This window comes from Cololabis saira, chromosome 16 (genome assembly GCF_033807715.1).
Source record: "Cololabis saira isolate AMF1-May2022 chromosome 16, fColSai1.1, whole genome shotgun sequence".
NCBI lineage: Eukaryota > Metazoa > Chordata > Actinopteri > Beloniformes > Belonidae > Cololabis > Cololabis saira.
The window spans coordinates 11,402,741-11,427,290 of record NC_084602.1 but is presented as its reverse complement, the minus strand read 5'-3'; the positions used below and the strand labels follow the sequence as shown (position 1 = coordinate 11,427,290).

The following is a 24,550-nucleotide window of genomic DNA, read 5'->3' as shown; positions in this document are numbered from 1 at the left end:
CGTATTTCTCAGCCACTCGTGCATAACAGCAGTACTTCCAAATGATTTCCATACGTATTACAACTGCTATACTGCAAGTGCCTGATTCATCAAACGGGCATTAAAGTTGCAGGCACCCAGAAGGAAAAAGTCACCTTACGTAAAATATGATTAAAACTGTTGAGGCTTGGCCAGTATTTTAAGAAAAACAAACAGTGCCTATAAATCACCTGGTGTAAAATATCAGATAACTGCTGACAGAAAACAGCAGCGCTGCACACGGAGGGGTGTAATTCACCGTTAAGAGGGACATTAGCAGGGAAATTGTGACAAGTTCATTTGAAGCGTAACTTTTCAGATGAAGGAAGTCATAGCTCTGTTGAACGATGCATTTCTTGAATTTAATGAGGGCATGAGCTCCTCCGCAAATAAAATAGTTCCTGAAAGAAATGATGTCGTGACTGTTTCTGTTCTGTTGGGCTGTATGTGCTAAAACATTTTCTTCATCTTAATAGTTATCTTATCCAAGTCACACAGTTCAATAAGGTTTTCGGTTTTATTTTAAAAGCCAAGGACCCTTCATGTCAGCATGGTCATTTTAACTGTAATTTAGCTTTTTTAACATCTCATCCTGACACAACATCCTTATGTATAAATATATAAAAAATAAAAAAATGAAACAAAACTTTCCCGTATTGTCGACCAGGCCAGTAAATGAACCGCATCCCCTAAACTCACGTGTCTGACCTTTGCCACCCTGTTCACTGACGATCCTCCTCACCTCCTCATTATTTATTCATTTGTGCTACTGCCGTCAGGCAGGCGTTACGGGATCACACTGGCCCGGAGGAACATCTATAAGAAGTCCTTCATTCTCACTTTATTAAGAACTCTGGGCATCATGAAATAGACACTGCACAATGCTTATAATATACTATATATTTTTTTATGATGCTATTTATAGGTCTGTGAGCTCTTAGAAGGTGTATTTAAACTGTGGATTTATAGATTAGAGCTGTGTGTTTTATGTACTGGAGGTTGAAATGTGTTGAGTGAGGCTTGTGAACAAAAGATTATTTTTCAGACAATAAAAGCTAAATGATTAGGTTTTTGTTTATGGCTGTTTTTTTTCTCACTTGAAATTTCCCTGAGGCTTTTATTGTGAATTATAGCAGTTGAAATAAAGTTAACTGCAAAGTGTATTGGATATGGCATGAATAATGAAACTGTCATACAGGAACATACAATTGAAATAGAAAACTATCCTATGATTTCAAAGAATAAGATATGCTGCATTTGTGCATTTGGCAGATTCTTGAAATGAGACTGCCAATAAAATCCTAAAATAACTCTGGAAGCTAAAGGCAGACGTCATTCAGAACTTTTTGGACAGTGGAGCATTAAGTACTATTATCGTTCCAGGTTCGTTCTATATGAAACAAAAGGTTAGTGAGACAGAAATAGCAAGACAAAGGCCTGTCTGCACTCTGCCTTTTGCCTCAGGGCAACCTCCCTCGATCAAACCCAAGGTCACATTCAAGGAGTGAGGCTTGAATGAAACAGAAAAATAAAAAATAAATCAGCTTTGGGTCATTATAGAGCTATCCTGTGAAGTGGGCGACAGCTCATACCTGTTGTGGTAAGTTCCTGGGAAGCTTGTTTCCATCACAGTGAGAAATCTTTCACTTTTCTATTTTGCACTATGAAGAGCAAACTAATTGAATTAAACCTATGAGAATGTAAGTGACATGTGAATAAAATCTTATATAATTCTAAAGACTCAGAAGTCAACACACTTACGTAGTCTTTAGCATGCTAATGATTACAAAAATGCATAACGATTCTCATAAATTACAGCAGCCACGCTGATGCTCGACTGCAATCATTATTCATCTCTGCTTCCCCACTAACAGTCTATAATGTTTTGCCACCGTTCACCATCTCACCACCCTTCATTGGAGCAGAACATCCACCCACTGCTTAAATCTTAAGAATTTGTCTCCAGTTCCCTTTTCACCCCAAAACTCACATGAGCCGAATCCAGATCTGCAAGTTCTGTGCTTTAATGGCAGCGACATCAGTCTGATGAGTTTCAGTTTTCTCCTGAAATTTAACCCCAAATCAAAGAAACAATATCAATACACGAGAGGAAGCTGGCTACAAATGATCTCTTGATGAGTGTAAAATTGATAATTTATATCAGATACATAATTCATACCTGAGGCACATTACTATAGGAAGCATGATGTAGTTAGTGAGTTTGTCTATCAGGGAAGGATGTTATTGCTTCATTTTTGCCCATCACAGTTCATCAAGTCTCCCTTTAATTCTCCACAGGACTTCTTTCAATACGCAGTCACTCAGCTACAAAACACTGGATAGATATTTGTAGCTACAGTGAAATAAGACGGCACGGAAACGCTTGGAAACTGTATGTCACTGTGTGGCAGCTAAGTGGCTTTTACATTATGTCGTGCCATTTTCTTGCACTCCAGCTTGCTTCGCCTCCTTTGGCTGCAGCTGCTGCATCTGTCAATTACCCAGCCTCTCTTGGCTCATGTGCACGTTTACAATAATGGGAGCAGATTACCCGCTCAAGATTATAACCAACTTTGGAAGTGGTTCCCCGTCATTTAGTTTTATTTTTTACTCAAAAAGGAGAAAGGTTGTCGAACAAATGTTTTGCACCTGATGGTAATAAAAAACAATTTGGGGGGAAATGTCTTTGGTATTGTGATATTATGAAGTCAAGCTTCAGATCATTACTATATATATATATATATATATATATATATATATATATATATATATATATATAGATATAGATATATATACATATAGAACATTTGATGGATACCTCATCAAATGTCACTTTTAGGGCATGACCAACACTTCATTTATTTATTTATTATTTCCAGATGTTGGCACATGTTCATTGTGTTGCCTTCGGACGTAGCAAAATACAGAAACTAAATCTGTCTTGACCTGTATAAATAATTATGACCTTTGCAGTTTGTTAATTTAATCAGCTAAATTCAACCTTTCAGCCCTTCCTTGTAGTACAACCAAAAATAACTAACATAAATGACTATTTGGAAGCATCTGGAGTGTAACGCTCATCTGCATACAATCTTGTGACACATGATAAATACTGAAGCTGCGACCAAAATGAGGCAACCCCCGTTGGGAGCCAGTTCAGGCAGGGATCGTGAGCAGAGTTTTGTTGCTTTTTGGCTTTCACTCCTCTGAATGGTTTCTTATTATAATTACTTCATTGTCTCCAAAGATCCATTCAAGGAGCAAGAAATATAAATCTCACATGTAGAGCTGGGTGATATGGCCTCAAAATGACATCATGATCATTTAATGTCATTTTCACTAAGGATATTTATCACTGTGAATAGAAAAAGATAAAAATATTTTAATTGTGAGTGTAACTTGCAGAAACCAGCAGTGCAAATTAAAACAGTGCTTTTTCCGTCCTTCTTTTCAGTGATCTACTTTCATATGTTACAGAATATTTCATTTTCTTCATTCAGTGTTGAGCGGTGCAGAGGACTATGCATTTTGATCTATTATTACTAGATTTGTGCGTGAAACACCACAGGACTTTCTTTGTCCTCTTCTGAGTGAAGAAACATTGATGACATAATCCGAAAAACTCAACCAAATGTTGATTTAAAAAAATCTACCGATGACCACTTGACTGCCCTTTTTTTTTTTTTTTACAGCATACTTTGCAAATCACAAGCAAAACTGTCTTGGAAAAATATTTCCTCTCTGGCATGCTGCGTCATGAAGCACTTAAATGCTCTTTTCCCACCGTTTTTTGGATTGGCAACGTGTCCTTTGCCAAGCAACAAGTTACAGCACTTGTTATTTCCATCCATTGTTTACTCTCTCTGTCATATGAAGTGGAATTAGAGATTACTCCAGGAATGCTTGGTTCATTTTACTTTTGGGTTACAGATCATCAGCTATTAGCATCTTGCTCATACATGTCTGCATAGCTTGTTTCTACAGTGCAATGTTGTTCTTTGTTTGTGTCAGGTGAAAAGTAGTTTCAACCTTGGACAACCTCTTTTTTTGAGTTTTCACGCAATATTGTACTGTTTTGCACATTCAACATTTCTGTAACCAAACCATTGCAAAAGGTTTCCCTTTTGTCTTGCTTTTTCATGTTTATCTTGCTGCTCGGAAACAAAAGTGCTCCCATATTTACTGTTATTGCGGCATGACAGTTTCTTCCTGTGTAAACCGGTAAAATATTGGACGGTCTGGACTGATGTCTCTCGCAGGCCGAGCTTAAAACTCCACCTCGTCTCCCAGGTTCCACCTGCTCATCACCCTCAATAACTGTATAAAATATGTCAATATTAATACAGAATGGTCAACTAAATTACTGCACAGACTGGCCCATTACAGTCCACACTGATACCAACAGATGGATCTGCCGTGATCTATAAATGATACAGATTAAGACTCAACATTGGGGTTTAACCCACATCGATACAGGGCTGTTTAGCCAAGGCTGTAAAGTCAGTCAATTCCTCATTATTGATGGCATAAAGATTTCTCACTGAAGTAGAAAGTGAGTGAGCAAGAAGGTGCTCATTTAAAAGCAATTGCAGTATATTCTTTCTCCTCTTAAAGTATTTAATGAATCTGTAATTTGATTGTGATTGTGCGGACGATGCTTCACATATATCTCAAACCAGCGCTTCTAACAATAAATAGCAAATTGTGTTTCGTTCTCGTCTCCTGCACGTCTGCTGCTTCATCGTGCCACACTGAATCAGAATGAACTACAAGGTGGTCCCACTGTGAAGAGCCTGACCTCTCCTTCAACCCAGCAGTGAGAATCATCTGTAAATGGAAATGTGTCAAACTGTGTGATATTTTTAACGCTTTCCGTAGGTTCTCTTCATTAGTAACATCTTCATGTTGCTCACTGTGCATTCACTGCACGTAAACATCTCTGAGTGCTCCTGCTGGCTGTAAAGCTTAGAAGTACACATTCCTGTTGTATACAGGGGCACACAAAAACAAATTCAGCGGATTTAATTTTGATTTATCTGAGCTCTCACAGAATATTCTCGTGCAGTGATCCAGTGTATGAGTTTGAAAGTCAGTTAAACAGCTCCTAAACACAGCCAAGCGCTGTGAAAGACACGGTTACATATTTTTCATCATTTAAAACTCTTTTTTTTTGTTTTTTTTTTTTCTTTTGAGTTGACTGGTAATTCCTCAACCTGTTTATAAAAGTGGAAGAAGACTGAAAAATAGTGATGCACCGATTGTTCGGTAACCGAAATTGTTCGGCCGAAAATGGCAAAAAAAACACTTTCGGTGTTCGGTGGAATAAGTGGGGAAAAAAAACGAACAATTAATAACGGCGTTGTAAAATAAGGAAATAGACTGGCCGCTCCGTCCCGTAACGTTGCGCACCACATAAATCGTTGGCCAACCAAAAACTAACCCCATAAGAATTTTACCTAACATTCACCAGGAGGTGGAACCAAAACAACATAATGCTGGGAAATTAAAAAAATGTTTACCTTGTAATTTTGTAAAAGATTTTTTTCTTTGAAAAGCATGCCTAAATCAAAAGTATTTGATTTATGCAATGGTGAAAAAATTGGCAAAATAAATGAAAAACTGCTGAAGAACCATGTTCGGTATTGTTCGGTATTCGGCCAAGTGTTTATTATTATTTTCGGTTTCGGTTTCGGCCACAAATTTTCATTTCGGTGCATCACTACTGAAAAATCAGGGATGTAGTGAGTTTTCACTGTCTCAAGACGACAGCGTTGATCAAAAGTAATTTGCAGAGAAAGCAGACTGGAGGGGAGAGGAACTCCTCGAGGTGAAAAGGCTGGTGCGCCATTATTACTCTCTTCAAATACGCCTGCATCACACGGAGCAGGAGATCTTTTAAGAGGGACAGTCAGGGCAGAAAGACCTCACAGTGAGATAACATGATTATGTAATTGGGTTTTTTTGGCATTTGGCAACAGAGAAACGGTCGTGATTTAGCCCTTGCCCTATCTTTTATTTCCAAAAGTGTATTTTTAATAGGAAAATAATCTCATCTGTGACCTATTCAACTCGAATCTCTATAACTTAGCTTCTTATCAGAGGGCACCGGCGCACAAACAAATCTGACTGCTGCGTCTTTCTAACTTCAAATCATCTACCCAAGTTGACTTTCAAGCACTTACTGTTTTGTGATAAGATTTGGCACCACAGTAAAGTAAACTGCTCGCCAGACTCTGGTCGTAGTCTTAGGGGGGGTGAGAGGACGCTTGCAGGAGTTGCAAATAAACATAGATGGCTGTGTTTGTTTTTGCAGTCAACCACGGCGCTCCTTGTCATCCTTTCACTCTTGTCTGCCCTCTTCAACACAAGACGAGATGGAATACCTTGTCAGCCGGAGTGAATGAGAGCCACAGCTTCACCGGTGAATGAGAAATGAGAGAGTCTGATGGGCTGTCATGAAAAGACAAAATGTCTGAAGTATACAGAAATAGGTCGGCATTGTTTCAGTCCATTTAAGCGGGGATGTAAGAAAATAAACAACGTACATCATCTGCTCACATCCAAAGTGATTAAAAAGACCAGGGGCCAATGCGGTCACCATCTACTGGACAGACAAAGCCTTAGGGGTTTTGCTGCTCTCTCTGGCAGATCTATCAGCAGGAGCAGGCCTGAGACTGGCACCATGCCCAGAACAGGGCTCAAGCCCGTCTAAAACACATTCAGACTCACCTCAAGATCAGTTACTCATACATTTTCCCTCCTTAACACCTGCAAATTAAATATTCTGACGGGCCCAGCCTTCACATGGTGCAAACGTTTCCACAGGTAATTTATCCTCCCAGTAGCTGGTGTAGAAACAAAGGGAAATCGCTACTGAGTATGCGTTAGAAATATGGGTGCAAACACGTGTAGAAGAAGAAAGTCTTCTCAGTCAACTCTGAGGAGTCAAGACCGTCTTGTACGACATCTAAGTGTGTACTTGAAAAAGTAATTTATTTTTTTGTTTTTTCTTCCCCCTCCAAGTTCTATGCTTAATCAGTTTTTTGTATTTGCATATAAATGTGCAATATAATTAGATTGCTTTCTGCATTGCTTTATATGTAGATGTGTTTGTTTGTTTTTTGCTGTTTTTTTTTTAAATAATAAATTCATAAGACTCTGACTCTACTTCTTCCTACCTCTTTTCAGACACGTTAAAGCGTGTGTTATATGTGTTGTTATGGGCAGCACGGTGGTTTAGTGGAGCACTGTTGCCTCAAAGTGAAAAGGTTCCCGATTCGACTCCCTCCAATTACTCCGGCTTCTCCCACAGTCCAAAAACATGAATAGTAGGTACATTGATGACTCTAAATTGCCTGTAGGTGTGAGTGTGTCTAATTGTCTGTTTATCTATTGGCGCTTTTCCACTAGTACCTACTCAGCGCGCTTCTACTCGACTCGCCCCTGTCTTGCGCTTTTCCACTACGGGCCGAGGCGGGTGGAGCCGTGCCAAGCAGATACCTTTTCTGTAACTATCCTGGCGAGGTTCTAACCGGGCTGAGCCGGCACGATATCTGACGTCATCACCCTCCGCGCCACTGATTGGTCGGGGGGCGGGGCCGCGCAGTCAGCGCGAGAGTGACTCGCAGGGATTTTATTATACAGCGCAAACATCTGTTTGGTGATCCAACTCTGAGGTGCAGATGTTCATAAACCTGGTGGCTGACGAGAGAATTAAAAAAGGGATGTAGACGGGCGATAAGGAACGATCAGATCTACCAAGAGCTCTGTCTCTTCTCAGCCGCTCGCGGCTCCAGCTGATTTCTGATCAGCGCCGACATGAACAAAGCGGTTGCGCAATCGAGTACGTCACAGCAGCTTCATCCCAACCCCCCCACTTCTCACCTGGCTGTGGAAAAACAAACGGGGACAAAGCGGGTGGAGCCGGGACGATGCGTGACGAGGCGTACCGAGGCGAGTTGGGCTGAGTAGGTACTAGTGGAAAAGCACCATATGTGTCCCTGCGATAGACTTGGACCTGTCCAGGGTGAACCTGCCTCTCACCTGTAATTAGCTGGGATAGGCTCCAGCAGACCCCCGTGACCCTGTACAGGATAAAGCGGGTATAGATAATGGATGGATGGATGTGTTATGTGTGTGTATGTATATATAGATAGGTGTGTGCACATTGGGTATAGACTTATTTATTTTGTATACATTCACTTAAAATATATTCATTTATTTATATAAATGTATTTAGAAGTGATTCTGTATGTTCCAAATGTGTGTGTGTGTGTGTGTGTGTGTGTGTGTGTGTGTGTGTGTGTGTGTGTGTGTGTGTGTGTGTGTGTGTGTTTGTGTGTGTGTATATGTATATCTCTTTGTATATAGATGCATAGATTCATACTAAAGTTAACGTGGTTTTGAATTATCTGGAATTAATCAATAAATTAATAGACTTGTCGTTGATGTTTATAAAGGTGCTGATCCAAAAAGAGGTAACCATAAGCCCACGGTAAAGTTCTCTAAGGTTTAATGTTATGTTTTTTTCTTTTGTCTTTATGATCATCTGGCCATGTATAGTTTATATTCATCAACGCTGCACGTAAAGAGTTAGTCTTGGCAGACGGATACTGAGTGACAAGATGAAAGTGGCCTAGACTACAATTAATTGAAAAGAAAGATCATTTTAACTTTCTTCATTGCATTCAGCTGTACTGGTTCTCACCAACAACCCCTGCTCTGCAGAGCTCGAGGACGCCGCTACTTTGAGCCTAATGAACGATCGCCTTTTGTCAGTTGAAAGCAGCGAGGCATTACTGCCAAATGCAAATCACTCACCAAAACACGCTGTTCTGCCAAGAGCTATTTAGTATGTCTCAGAGATGTTAAACAAAACAATTTCAACAAAATGAAATACAACCAAACCGTGGCAAACAATGTAACCAGTCTGGATTGTTATTTGTCTTACAGGATGCCTAATTTTGTCAGACAATCTTTCTCTTTTTTTAAGAAATCAAAGACAGTTTTACATTTTAACAGCATCTGTCATCGACGAGAGATCAAGTGATGGTGAAGGCCCAATGACGTGCAGGCAGGGGGATCACCACGTTAGACGGACGTGTAAAAAAAATCTTTTATTTCAGTCTTCAAAACACCAGGGACATGTTGCCTGACTAAGTGAAAGACGTGAAAATGAGTTTTATCAGTTAAATTAGTGACTTGTAGTCTCAGATAGCTGTATTTTGGGCAGGAAGGTTAAAGGAGCATGAGGCAGGATTGAGGCAGGATTTATGAAAAAAATTTGTATACGTTTTAAGTTTTCTAGTAATAATGTCAGATGAAGCGTTCCAAACCCAAAAGAATGAGCCCTCTAGTGTATCTGTCCGTTGCCTTGAACAGGCTGTGTGCTGCAAAATGTGCTGCAATTGTGACCGGAATTTCCCGCGCTGTCCTGCGGATGTGACGTCACATGACGCTGCATGCTCGTTCTCCCCGTTCTCCCATGCCGGCTTCGCTGTTGGCTGCAGTACCCCCGACAGCCGTCAGAAAACGTAAAACGTATACGAATTATTTTCATAAATCCTGCCTCATGCTCCTTTAAAGTAAGGTGAACTGGAAAATCATTAAATGTCTGACTTGGACTACTTCTGGTGCCACTTCAAGAACAACATCAACTCCAACCTTCCCGTTTACTTCACAAACACAACAGCGATGAGCAGCAAACATGCATCAGTCCCCATCCTCGAGGGCACAGTGTGAAAAGTACTATTGTGCAGCACCACAGCAGTGTGCCGTCTTTAGTTGGGAAGTTACTGTTCATGCTTTCAGAGGTTGCGCAATACATTGGCTGGCATGCAAATCCACATCACTGTGTACCATCATGCACTTTTCTTTTTTCGAATGATCTTTCTTGTTGTACAAAGGTCTTGTCAATAGATGGCCCTTCTACGGTACTTAAAAAGAATCCTAGAGCTGGCTGTTCTTGTAAACTCGCTGACAATTATTGAACTTTGTAAAGACTGCAACTGGAAGATCCTGTACTGTCTGAAAGATAGTTTACTGGTAACTTTGATGCAAGCTCAACTCTACTAATGTTCGCCGTAATTGGATATGCCGGTTTAACAGCATCATAATTGTAACCCTTACTCTTACCAAAGTATTTATCACAAATTGTGATATCTGGTGATTTGTTTCTGTTAGATATAGTATGAGTTTCACGTGTTCAAACATACCTCTCTCTAATTGTATGTGGTGTTGGAACTGACATAATTTATGGTTTAATTCCAGTCAAACTACGAAGCCTTGTACATTACCATGGCATGCTGCACTTAACTGCTGTAGGTGTTCATGGCTGAGCTAATTTAGCTCTGAATACTTTCTCTTGGACATTTGTAAGACTACACTATAATTTAAGGATTAAAGTGTAAAAAATGTCATTTTTTATGTGTCTATTAAAACGATAGCGATATAGTGTTGCTCCATACAGGTTGTTGGCGTGGAAACTGTCCTGCCTCTTTTTAGAGGTCACCCGGCTCCAACACACCTGATTCTGATGAATGGATCTCCGACTGTTTGTTATCAAGGTTTGACTCTTCCAATTGCTGGTACGTTCTCAGAAGGACAAGAGTTTATGGCCTCTGCTTCAAACGCTTGCCTTTTTTTTGTCATAAACATGTAATTACCAGCCATGAACCCTTTTTTTTTTTTTTTTTACCATCTATCAGTCTTGAATAAGTCTCACACAGATTTATGCCAACATAGCAGCAAACTGGAGGAGCATTCCCATATAAACAGTACTACTTAGACACTTTTAGTATTCATAGACAGTTTAAATATCCTTACGTTGTCTGTAGGGACCCTATTCACACTATCGCTTGAGTGGAATGGCATTTTTGAGTCAATTTATTCTGATGTTGTACATGCTCTCGGGGCAAATGTTAATAGCCATTATGCTGCAAACGGTGCATTCAGTTCTGACTCAAAACTGCTTCGATTCACATTGTTTTCGTCCCTAATGAAAGTTTGAACCCATTACCATCTAGCAATACATCCGAGGTTGATTTGACCGTAGAACACAGGTGTCAAACTGAATCCCAGAGGGGCCGGTGTCCTGCATGTTTTAGATGTTTCACTGCTTTAACACACCTGATTCTAATTAATCATCATCACCAGCTTGTCATCAAAGTCTGGATAGTTCTGTTGATGACACAGTCACTTGTATCATGGTGCAATGAAGCAGGGAAACATCTAAAACCTGCAGGGACGAGGACTGGAGTCCGACACCTCTGCCGTAGAATATTCCTTTAACTCTGGACTGCCCCTTTAAAGCATCCTGCAACACGTTATCAAGTTGGCAGTAAACAAAGTGGATATGTCTTCTCCTCCACTCTGTGCAGGTTGAGTTTTTATGTACGGTAAACAAAGTCACATATGTGACCTGTCGGCTGTCGTGCCAAGGAGGGGCCGAGTGACCTGAGTGATCATCAGGGACTCTCAGAACTATGGTCTATACTCTTACTCTAGGAGAAGGTCAGCTGCCTCAATTCACCTTTAGTGCGTTTGCTTCAGTGATGGCTCTTTAGAGTTATGGGGGAAAAAAATGCTTCGTTTTTTATTTATTTATTTTGTCAGGTGTTGCAATTCCAGCAGAGCCAAACGCATAAATGTAGATAACACCATTCTGCCATCGCAAAACTGATTGGTTTTCAGCTCGACTATGAACAGGTTCATAACTCTCACACATATCTGATTGGGTGCTGGTCGAATTCACACACAAGCCTCGTGGTTGTCCAGTTTGTTTGCTTTTCTGCAGACAAAATAGTCCTATTTAAAGGACAAAAGGCCACCAAGGCAAAACTGTCTTTTTTGCTAAGGCATTGCACCTGTTCAACGCAGATTCAAACCCCAGGATTCAATCACACTGTGAGATGTTGTTAAGCACAACCATTTCTTCATCAGTAACAGTGAGGCAGGCAATGGCCTGCAACCGAATTTTCATTAAAACAAGCTGTTTTCCAAGCTGAACAAACAACACTGGTGCTGATGATGAGCAGGCGCTTGTGTCAATTCAGTGTTGCTTCAGCTTTAAAACCTTTTAAAGAATGAACTGGTTCGGTTCTTCTACTTGCAAGAAAACCACAACTTCATTTATCAATTCCAACACCGGCTGGATGTCTTTTCAAAATCCCTCCAGTAGTATACTCTGCATTTATATGCTGCACGTATAATGGCTCTCACAAACCTGAACAGGTGATATTTCAAGCGGACATGGCATGCTTTCCCATGTTTTTCAAATTTTCTGGCCCGTGGCGGCAATGAATCTTAAAAAAAGACTTGTATGATGTTGCTGTATTTATATGTAAAATAAATGTGTATCTAGGTGTTGTGAACTCTGTGGAGCCAGATTTTATTTCAGTACTTGAACTACATTAAGGCAGTGGTTGCGTTGATTGGTTAGATGCTATGGGGCAGAGTGTGTTTATCTACCATCAGGACATCATGTCAACAGCCCAGTCAACAGAAAATATAATATGAGCCTCAGCCCAAACTGTACTTCGGAGAAATAAGAAGGTATGCATGACGCATGACGCATTAGTCTTCTGAAACTTAAAAACCTATTTTCCGCATAGACTGTAATATACAAAAAAAAATTAAAGGCCATATCCTTTTTCTTTTCTGACTAAGAAAGCCAATGAGAACACGCCCACCGTTTGCAATCAAAGTTAGCTGTGGTTACCAGCTCCTTCAGCTGATACACATCAGCTGTGGAGCTGCTGCCGGACATTTACAGCAGGGTATCCTGCTTCAAAATGTTCAGCTAGTCTGTAAATATGTTTATCAAAAACTGCTTAAAAACACTGGATGTTTCATTGCACATTAATTTCACTTTCAGGACATGTTTTTGACATAAGAATATAACAACAACATTTCTTTAAAGCAATGATTATTGTCTCCCCCTGTATAACTGCAAGTTAGAAATTAAAGCTGCAAGCAGCGGTGAACGGGCCCTCGCGCATGCAATTTTCAAGGATTTCAATGACTCAAAACTAAGTCAGATGACACCACCTTCGACTCTCTATGTGAAATCATTCAAAAGTTATAGCAAAAAATAGGAACTATGAAATATCGACCAATCAGAAGAAGGGGTGGGGCTAATTTGCACCAATTATGTTCAAGGACTCAAAACTAAGTCCGATGACACCACCAACGACTCTTGATATCAAACCATTCAAAAGTTATAGCAGAAAGTAGGAACTATCAAATATGGACCAATCAGATGAAGGGGGGGGGCGCGCTTTTTGGCGTCTAGTGTCGCCACGGTAACGCTTTTGACTGAGAAAAGTAATGCGCATTGTTGCAGGATGGGGACGCACATTTTGATGTATAACACACCTGGGTGCACGTTACAGTTCGGGCGAAGAAGCAGGCTAAGAAATGGCATAAATTGCGCCAAAATTACACGATTAATTCCAAATGGCCGACTTCCTGTTCGGTTTCGGCCATGGCGCCAAGAGACTTTTCTTTAGGTTGCGACATGATACATGTGTGTACTGATTTTCGTGCATGTACGTCAAACCGTATTGTGGGGCTTGAGACACAAAGTTTTCTAGGGGGCGCTGTTGAGCCATTTTACCACGCCCATTAATGCAAACCATGAAATATCACATTTTTCGCCAGGCCTGGCTTCCGTGCAAAATTTGGTGACATTTGGGGCACGTTTAGGGGGGCAAAAAGGCCCTCATTTCGTCGGAAGAAAAATAAAAACGAGGAAAATAAAAACGACATCTCCTACAGATACAATAGGGCCTTCGCACTGTAAGAAAGCCCTAAAAATATATTTTTACGATAAAGAGAAAATAAAATATTTGAGCAATTACTTGTGATAAATATGGGTGTAACAATACACTAATCTCACGATACGGTACGATACACGATATTGAGGTCACGATAACGATACGATATTATAGCAGTATTTTTTTTAACAACCTTGAATGAGGAACATATGACTGGAAAAAATGGTCTTTTATTTGAAAGACACAAAATACAAAACAATACTGTACGTTTTCTCTATTGTTCCAGTTTGTAATGCTTTATAACTGTTTAAGTTTTAAAGAGCAAGCCAGGCCAACCATTTTCCACAAACTGAACTAAAAGTAAATGTCAGGTATTCATTATGCATACAAGTTTCATACAAGTAAAAACATTTTGCCACAAACTGAATAGTTTCTCTCATGTATGATTTGACTTTTTTCTTTTCCAGAAATGTAACAACTAAAATTAAATAAATAAATAAATAAATAAATAAATAAAAGTAAATAAATACATACAATTTTACATCATAAAAAAGATTGATTCATGCTCACCTTATAAGTGTAAGAGGAGATTTATTTTTGTTAAGAAGGTTATTTTGGTAATTCAGGGTTCATTATTTTATAAATATATTCTGGTAAATCAGGGACTATAATTACACTAGTAATCTTATCTGTAGTGCTTAGTATGTTTTAGATTGGGCGGAGTGATACGCCACAGTACGGCACTAGGTGTATGGGCTCAAATTAAAGCCATAAATATTTTGTATCTGTAAATAAACGTATTTTGTGTGTGTGCAAAAAATATTTGTACTTGCAAAAAATATTTGTACTTGTAGAAATATTTTGTGCGTTTGCAAAAAATATTTGTACTTGTAGAAATATTTTGTGCGTGTGCAAAAAATATTTGTACTTGCAAAAAATATTTGTACTTGTAGAAATATTTTGTGGGTGTGCAAAAAATATTTGTACTTAGAAAAACTTACGTAAAACGTAAATTTCTTTGTAGAAGGGAGCTTTATGAAAATAAGTTAATTTACTTGTATTAGTTTACAGCGCAGTCTTGCCACATCCAATATGGCGGCGACATCAGTAGGCGATGCAATGTGGTGATTGGCTCTCCAGAAACGCTTTGAAACCCGTGCCAAAGATCGCTGATTGGCTCTTATTATTGGCACATCAAAACATAATTTGCCATAATTCGTAATTGTAAAAAAAGTTTGTAGCTTTTGTAAAAAAAAGTTTGTAGCTTTGTATATCCAATGTTGCACACAGACAAATGAATTCCACAGCTACAAAAATGTTTTACACATGAACAAAATATTTCTACAAGTACAAATATTTTTTGCCAGTACAAATATTTTTTGCACACACACAAAATATTTCTACAAGTACAAAGTTTATTTACAGATACAAAATATTTATGGCTTTAATTTGAGCCCATATAGGTGCTGTGTTGATGTTCTAAAATCCTACACTGTTGAGCGGACATTAAAGTACACTCGAACACAGCAGAAGTTGTCCCCGTGTTTATCCTACTCATGACCCGAAAAAGGTTTAATTTAATAAGGTAAGGCTTAACTCTACACCAGCCTTACATAAGTAAAAGTTCAGAGCTCTAAACCCCCCAAGAGTCCCGTGATCGGGGCTGCAAAACAATACTAGTTTCTTCTGAGCGGAGTAAGATTTTGGTCCGCGGGTCGTGGCGCGGTCGGCACAAATACGCTGCGCGTTACTAGTCAACACAATAGATTAATATTAATAATCCAATATCGCGATACAGTTTGTCACCTCCACGACACGTATCGTGACGTTTTTGTATCGCGAAATTTCGTGGCACGATATATTGTTACACCCCTAGTGATTAATCACAAATATGCTATGGAATTCTTTCAATTAATCACAACAAATGTAATCACTTGAAAGCTAATATTGAAAACATAAGTAATACAGTATGTCAAGCTCTATCTTAGTTTCAAGCTTTGTGATCTGTTCTCGACCAGCATCAGGAATTGTGTGCGTTCATGACTAACTCAAGGAAAAAGTTGAAGAAACTTGACCAATCACAAGACACTTAAAGTAACTCCATCTTGTTTTCGAGGGAAGTTCTTTACTTGTGATTTTTTTTTTTACACCGTTCAAACTGTTTGGAGGTATGATCAGTACTGGAGTTGAGGTGGTATGAGGGGGGATGGCATCGTCCCTGAAATAAGAACGGTCAAAATCATCCCCCCAGTAAAACTGCCATCCCCCCTTTCCATCCCTTATGTCATTTCATCAATGAATGTGGTTTTACTGCTATTTCAACATTTAGAGTCATCACCAGAAAAATAACTTATTTGACAATTTTCACCTCTTTCAAGTAAATTTTCACTTGAAATAAGTAGGAAAATCTGCCAGTGGGACAAGATTTATCTTCTTATTACAAGCAAAAAAATCTTGTTCCACTGGCAGATTTTTCTACTTATTTCAAGTGAAAATCTACTTGAAACAGGTGAAAATTGTTGTTTTTTCCAGTGATGAGTCTTGTTTTAAGTGTAATGAGATTTTTTTCTAAAATGAGACATTTGAACTAGAAATAAGACAAATATTCTTGATAAGATTTTAGTTTTTGCAGTGATCCATTTTACTTATCCTGTGAAGGACAGAGTCATATTGATAAGTTCAGAAAACTGTTTTTATTGTTATGTTTTGATGTATTTGATGTAAGCCCAGTGGATATTTAAAGCTTACAGAAGGCTGCATTTAACTGCTGCTATGTCATTCCAGCAGTATTTCTGCAGGTGTTTTGGTCACTGCTATTATTTGTAATATATTATTTGTAATCAGCACAAATTATCTGTCCCCATATGATAAAATCCACCATCCCCCCTGATTTTTTTTTTTTTACAACTCGAGTACTGGGTATGATGAATAAGGAACCAATTGTCAGGGTTTGACGTTTCCCCCTGTTTTGAGTTTCAGTTCTGTCCCTCCTGTTTCCCATCTGCCCTGATTGTCTGCACCTGTGTCTCGTTATCTCCTGTGTAAATCTGGTCTTGTCTTTCCCCTGCTCCGGTTGGTCCGTACTGTTTGCTCCCTCCATGTCTCCTCGCCTAGTTTTGGATTCCTGTTTTTGTTCTACCTTTTTTGGTCCTGCTCCTTTGACTTTACCTTCACATCAAAGCTCTTTTATTCGTTCATTTTTGGATTAGACATGCTTCAATTATTCTGTTTATTTTTTTCTTTTTGATTTTCTATAGACCCCCCAAAGGCTAAAACTGGTATAGAAAATGGATGAATGGGTTTTCTATTGTGTATGTAATATTCTGTACATGACATAAATGTTGTTTGTTTAATTATTGCTATCTCGCTTTCACTGTTAAGCTTTGGCCCTCATGCAAACAAGAAATAATGCAACACTTTTCCTGACTTTCAAGGTCTCTTGCTTCCAGCAGTTATTACTTCACCTCATCATGAACAACAATGCATACGGGTCCATGCTCTAATGCATTTCCATTTAGAGGCCCCTTGTTTTGAGATGGGTGGGAAATATTTGGAAGCATCTGGCCCTCAGAATAGAGCTTAGCAGCAAAACTAATGCTAAGCACCCTTTAATGGTAGTTGCACTGGCTAAGTATATGAAACCAAACAAACCATAAGCAAGTCGACATCAGGGGGTGAGTGCATGAAAAACTGGCTCCCACATCAGCTCGAAATAGAAACAAACCACTTGTTCAAAACAAATGCATAACAGCAAATGATCTTAAAGGAACTACATTATTATTAATATTATTATTATGCATTAATAATTAATGTCTACATTTCATTTGGCCCAATTAAGTGGGTAGAAGTGAATGGCAGAGCATACATTTACAGATCTATGAGCGAAATAAAATGAATGAAAAAAACTTTAAGTGATACTTTGCTCCTAATTCAGACACAAAAACACAAATAAGTGTGTCAGAGACACACGTGACGTCACGAGCTATAAACTTTGAGAGGATGGTGACAGCTACTCAGTGGTACTTACTCAAAAACTGTAGTGTCATGCACAACGGCGTGCGCTCTTTACCAATATTCTATTATCAGTAATATTTTAAATATCGGGATGTTTATTTTTAGACAGGTTTTCGGGCGGCTGTAATTTCACAAAGAGCGATAGGAACTTGTTGACCAGCCACACCCATGATATCAGTGTTTAGAAATGTGGTGGATGCAAAGTTGGCACCAAAGCCAGCAGTTTGGAGGAAAAGCTGCTCACCTGCGCGGCCATGAATGACAGATCCATACTGTTGCTCCGTTCAAGGCACTCAATGAAGGAGGTGAACCTGCGTGCTGTTTTCTCGCTCCGGTTTATTCCTGGTTAGAGCATCTGACTGCTCTCTCCCTCACTCTGTCTGCATCCACCGAGGCTGCTGGAAGTTGGCGGACTTCACGTTTGGAGCATGTCGAGTATGTAGAAAAACAAAGGTGGGGGGGAATAAATAAAGGAGAATGAGATCAAGCAAGCAAGGAGGAGAGAACGCAGAACAGACGGTGTGATGAAGAGATGTGGCTGCAAGTGACAGCGTGAGAGGGAGAGATGGAGGAGGAGGAGGAGGAGGAGGAGGAGCCGAACTGTCTCATAATAACAGAGGAGGTGCAAGTCCCCTCCACCACTCACCCTCTTTCTCTCTCTCATCCCTTTCTTTAAACCTTGCATTATTGTTGTGCCTCGAAACATTCAAGCCTATCTAATTCGTTTTCCATCAAAAACTAATACTCTTTAAAACACTTATTAGTTTTAGTCGTAGAAGTCATGAAATAATTTTTTTTTTATTGATTTATTTATTTGGTGTGTGTGTGTGTGTGTGTGTGTGTGTGTGTGTGTGTGTGTGTGTGTGTGTGTGTGTGTGTGTGTGTGTGTGTGTGTGTGTGTGTGTGTGTGTGTGTACAGAATCCTTCATAGTAGGTGCAACAATTGACAGGAGCCTTTTTTTCTCCCCATATATGAATATGAATATGAGCTCATGCAACCACAGAATCTAATTATCCCACCACACAGCTTCCTCAGTCGGCATCTCCCTTCTCACTGACAGGATAGTAAGCATTAAGAAGCCACATAAAAATATCTGGCTTCTCTCTCTTGTTCTGTCTTCCTTCTCCTCTTTGCTTTTTTTTATTTTTCTTTATTTTAACCATTTCTTGAAACTAGGTTATGAGCGTCAATAAGAGCTTGTCTCCCTGATCAAGATACAAAAGAAGATGAGAGATTTTGATAAGTAGATTTTTTTTTTAATAGTCCAGAGTCAAATAAAGACCTGGGTGCTGTACCAATAGCTGTGCTAGATATTCCTTTATACTTTGATTATTCAGTTGCTAGGTTAAAAAGAAAAACACAAAAAAAACTGTTTAATCAGAGTATTCCTTCTCTGGAGTTACAACACTGTTTCAAAAGAAAAAAGAGGGCAACGTATTTCTTCATTATTATTCTTATTTTAAAAAATGTTTGTAAACGGACATCAAATTTTTCAAGTTTTCCATTGTAAGTTAAACCAGAGAAATTTGGAAATGTTTCAATATGGACTCAAATAGTGTGTATGTCACTGGAAAAATAACTTAAATACTAATGCAATACCATGCACATAAGTGATGCTGGACAAATTGACAGAAATGGGTAACATTAATAGAATAGATAAAACTTTTATTGTTGCATGATGACAGAAAGCTGGTGAGCAAAAGATTGAAGTAAAAGAGTGATGAGCTGCTAGTACCTGTAGCTAACCTCTTAACCAGTCAATGACAATTTTTTTACCTATCCTATTTAGAATATCAGCAGGAGTTTTTCTGTGTTTGCATGTTCTCATGGCGCTTGTGTGGGTCTTAAAACATGTATGTTAGGTTGACTGGTTTTAAATTGCAGTAGGGGTGTGTGGTTGTTTGTACCCTGGCCTTTCACCCGTAATGAGGTGGGATAGGCTCCTGCAGAACACCACCACCCTGTGTAGGATTAAGCCGGTATAGAAAATATATTTATCATCATTATATCATAAAACGTCTTCCTGTCCTTGGACTCAGTGTTGTGTACTGGCTACTGAAATTATCTGTGCATGCAAGGAATGCACAGAGTAGACATTTAACATAATTTGCATATGCTAAAGGATGTTTAAGCCTCCTGTTATAGGCTAACACACAGTTGTTTTTACAAATTTGCAAAAAAAAAATTCCATTGAAATCCCTAATATTCCTGGGAATGTTTCCGACTTTGAAAATTCCCAGGATTTTGGTGAATGGTCAATGGTAAATGGCTTACATTTGTCTAGAGCCTCCCAGCTGTAGTTCTACACCCCCAAAGCGCTTCACACTGCAGACAGTCACCCATTCACTCACCGGTGGTCGGCAGAGCTGCTATGCAACAGCGCTCGCCTGACAACCAGGAAAACCTGGGGGTTCAGTGTCTTGCCCAAGGACACTTTGGTGGACACAGGAGGAACTAGGGCTCGAACCACTGACCTTCAGGTTCATGGGCGAGCGCTCTATTTTTCAACATTAAAAATGCATGATGTTTCTTATTACTGCCCATACAGTATGTGTCTGTGTACAAAAAAGATAGCTTTATTGTTTTTCCTGTGCGATAGAAAACAAGCACACACAACTTGAACCTGCTTTCATGAGAAACATGACCTGGAAAACAAGTTGAGTGAATTCATTTGACTTTTTTTCATATATTGAACAGAGCTTCTTTTCAGAACGCTCTACACAATATAATATCAATCCATCTAACCAATCTGACAGATTTTGCTTGCATGTGTAACTTTTCCACGTGTGTGTTGTATTGACCTGTTGGTATCATATTTGCACCACATCTATCATGTTTAACTGGCTGCCACAGTTTCATTTCAGTGAAATCTTAATGCTACAGCACAGGCTCCAAATCTGTTTTAGACATTTATTTATTTTCAGCTTTGATGCGGGTGGTGATGGATTTCCTGTTTGAACATGACAGTAATCTTGGAGCGCAATACCAGGATGATAAATTGTTTTCTCTGTTTAGTGTGGAACCTTATGTAAAATAGCTTGTAGTTTGACAGAGGATTTCTTGCAGCAAGTTACTTTGTTAAGTCTTCCCATCAAGCGTAAGCTGCTGCAGTTGCAGATTAAAGCTCTGCATTTTAGAATGAGATGTTCAGCAGGCGCGAGTGTAATGTTAAAGGCGCTCATTGGGATTGCCCTCATAGCGTTCTTGTGTAATGGCTAGAAGAGGCTCTTTGCCACTATACAAACACATAATTACTGTAGGAGGCTGCCACTTTATGAATAGCCCTGCCACCAATGTAAATCATCAACTTGTGTTTTATCATTTCCAAGTAAGTAACATGAAAACTATTCTGAATAATTGCAAAATCACCCTTTTTATTGAATGGGTGTCTTTTATGACAAGATATCTTCTTCTTAGAATATAAAATTTAATTTTATGGGGCTCTGAAGTCAGCCAGGACCACATTAGGTGTGTGATTGGGACATTCAGAAGCAAACCGTCTCTAAGGATGGACAGATAAAGAAACTGCAAGCATACACAATTGTATTTTTAATCCTCAGAGCCCATCCACGACTCCAGTGAAAGATTGTGACCTCCACTAATGACATCCTGTTGATTAACTAAGCAGAATAAAGGGACTGCCGCTATTCACAAGGGGCTCTCTTCAAAAGCCCAATTAACAAGCTCTACTTACAATACTGGGAGTGATTAATTTAATGCTGCCCTCGTCTTCACTGTGAAAGCAAATTCAAAATAATCAGTGGTTTAACATCCAGGGCTTGAATGTCAAAAATGTGGGCTGCAATTGTTGGTTATAGTGAGCCGTCTCCCTAGAAACAAATGGAGCAATGGGCTGAATTTGATGGAGAGTCAATATTTGGCAGCATCTGGTGATTGTTGTTAAGTTCAGAGGACGATTGAAATGATGGGTTCTGGCTTGTATCCTTAACCACCTCTCATGTTGTATTTGTCTTCGTTTTTTATAGCTTACCATAACCCCTGCCACAGAGGATGAAGCAGATCTCCTAGATCAGCAGTTCAGAGTCCTCCCTTTTTCCTTTTTCATGTTTCCTTTCTGCTGAGTACGCATCCACAACATCCAGCTCAAATCCCCCGGTGTGTGGGATTTTCTGTCACTCCAGGGGTTCAACACTCCACTTCAGGTATCTCGGGACAAATCAGCTTGTTGTGCAAGCTTACTGCCTTGTTGAGAGCAAAATAAACTGCTTTCCAATATGATATGTCTTGTCATAACCACAGGATCATTAAAATGTTTCTTCGCTGCTCATGAAACTTAAACGGCCCAACGGGGAAGTCACTGAGGCCGCGGCTGGGAGAATGAGACTCCTTCACACTGACAACTTCATGTCGCTATGTGCTCTTCCAGTAATACCATTTTCCAACATTTTATTCATCTGCAAGGAAAGAATAAAGACATTTGTGAAAAGTTCAGTTCAAACCAATTCATCTTAAAAGAAGACATTCATTCATTTTTTTAAAAAAAGAAAAGAAAAACACATTTTCTTATTGTGAATCTTGATTGAAACCAACATGGAAGTGCTGTTCCTTGAACCACCATGAGAGGCTGGCTCCAAACATATGTCATTAACCCTTTTGTTAAAATGTCCAACTTTAAAGCAGAAATAAACATACTGTATTTGAACCCTGGTATTTGAACTCTGCTTGTTATGGTGTCCAAAGTTAGATTTCACATCCAAGACACCTGTTCAGAGGAGTTAGTTAGCCGAGTGTAAGCCCGTCATGGGCAACGGTGCAACTCTACAGAAAAATCTATGGGTGACTTAAAATGGGCCTTATCCAGTTCTTTTTATAGACTACGATTGAAACGCTGCTGAAGGGTGACTTTCTTAAATAAAATCTATGGCTTTCCTATACTCTGTAAATAATGGAAAGATATAGTTTGTTAAAGCTTTAGCTGAAAATAAGTGGTTTTGGGCTTTGATGTGATGGAAAATCATGGTTTGCACGCACAAACTTTAAATTCTTTGGTTTTGATGACTTTATTATCTTTAAAAAGAAAAAGAAACACATGGTGGAACACTTAGCCCCAAATGAGTCTGTGATCCACTTTTCAAAGCGGCACTGATGCTGTGAGGTATTACCAGCAGCATACGCCTGCTCACAGCGTTAATAAGTAGACTTATTCAAGTTTTTTTAAGAAACTTTTTCATGTAACTTTCACAGCATTGTGGGTGTTTCGGTTTAAATTTACATTTTTTTTTTTTTTTTATAAGCCAATAAACACTTTATTCTGCAATTCAAGTCGCATATACAGGGAATGTATGCTCAATAATCTTCTTCTTCACCATCATCATCCTCCTCACACAAGCTATCAGTTCCAACCTCCTCATAATCCTTCTCCAGAGCTGCCATGTCCTCCCGGTCCTCGGAGAACTCTCCCTCCTCCATCCCCTCACGCTTGGCGTACATGAGGTCGAACTTGTGGCCGAGCCCAGGCCTCTGCAATAGCAGTGGTGTTGCTTAGCATGCACACAGCCCTCTGCACCTTGGCCAGGTCTCCCCCAGGAACTACGGTGGGGGGCTGGTAGTTGATGCCCACCTTGAAACCAGTGGGACACCAGTCCACGAACTGGATGGACCGCTTGGTTTTGATGGTGGCGATGGCAGCGTTGACGTCTTTGGGCACCACGTCTCCGCGGTACAGCAGGCAGCAGGCCATGTACTTGTCGTGCCAAAGCAGGCGTTGGTGATGTCGGCCACCGACAGCTGCTCGTGGTAAGCCTTCTCAGCAGAGATGACGGGGGCGTAGGTGGCCAGAGGGAAGTGGATCCGGGGATACGGCACCAGGTTGGTCTGGAACTCTGTCAAATCAACGTTGAGGGCGCCATCAAAGCGAAGAGAAGCAGTGACAGAGGACACGATCTGACTGATCAGCCTGTTCAGGTTGGTGTAGGAGGGACGCTCGATGTCCAGGTTCCTGCGGCAGATGTCGTAGATGGCCTCGTTGTCCACCATGAAGGCACAGTCGGAGTGCTCCAGGGTGGTGTGGGTGGTCAGGATGGAGTTGTAGGGCTCCACCACAGCAGTGGAGACCTGGGGGGCCGGGTAGATGGAGAACTCCAGCTTGGACTTCTTGCCGTAGGTTTAAATTTACATTTGATTGGCAACACATGGTACAAGAAAGCATATTTAATATTTTTCCTTGGATCAATTTTATTTAACAAAAAGGAATAAGGATATTCAGCCAGTCTGAAGTGCGCCTTTGTGCTTGTCCCACATGAGACCTGATGTGCTCTGAAAGTTATTTTACTAAGTTATGGAAATGCCACTGGGCATCTATTGGCACTGACTTCTATCGGTATAATTTCAGCAAAAATAGCCTGTTATCAAACATCATAGTGGCTTTCGTCAAACAACAATATTCCAGATTCCAGAACGAGTTGTAATAATGCCATGCCACCTAGAAGGCTCAACATTTGAGTGTCTGTGATGTGACTGATGTAGTTTGTCATTTACACCCTCTTTACCCAGAATACTAATAGTTGTATTTATGGATAATCTCATTATTTAGGTGAATGATTTTATTATGAATGTATTTATTATTTGACAGATTGGGCATCATTTCTGATAGATCCAAAGTGTTCTCAATCTTCGGGGACTTTTTCGGAAAATTTGTTTGTGACAGTTGCGTCTAAGAACCAATGAATAACATTACCTCGACTGAAAATCTATGCCTAATCGAGCAAAAGGCAACCTTCAA

General features: G+C 39.7%; 1 protein-coding gene and 1 pseudogene across 1 annotated transcript in view; both read right to left on the bottom strand.

The window, feature by feature from the left end:
- Positions 1-18,347, bottom strand: part of LOC133462420 (uncharacterized protein C14orf132) — a 44,066-nt gene extending 25,719 nt beyond the window's left edge. Inside the window, exon 1 of the mRNA XM_061743659.1 lies at positions 18,052-18,347. Within this exon, the coding sequence (XP_061599643.1) occupies positions 18,052-18,078 (27 nt within the window). The 5' untranslated portion in view covers positions 18,079-18,347. The remainder of the gene's footprint in view (positions 1-18,051) is intronic.
- Positions 18,348-23,115: 4,768 nt separating this feature from the next.
- Positions 23,116-23,934, bottom strand: LOC133462123 (tubulin alpha chain-like; annotated as a pseudogene).
- Positions 23,935-24,550: the final 616 nt, after the last annotated feature.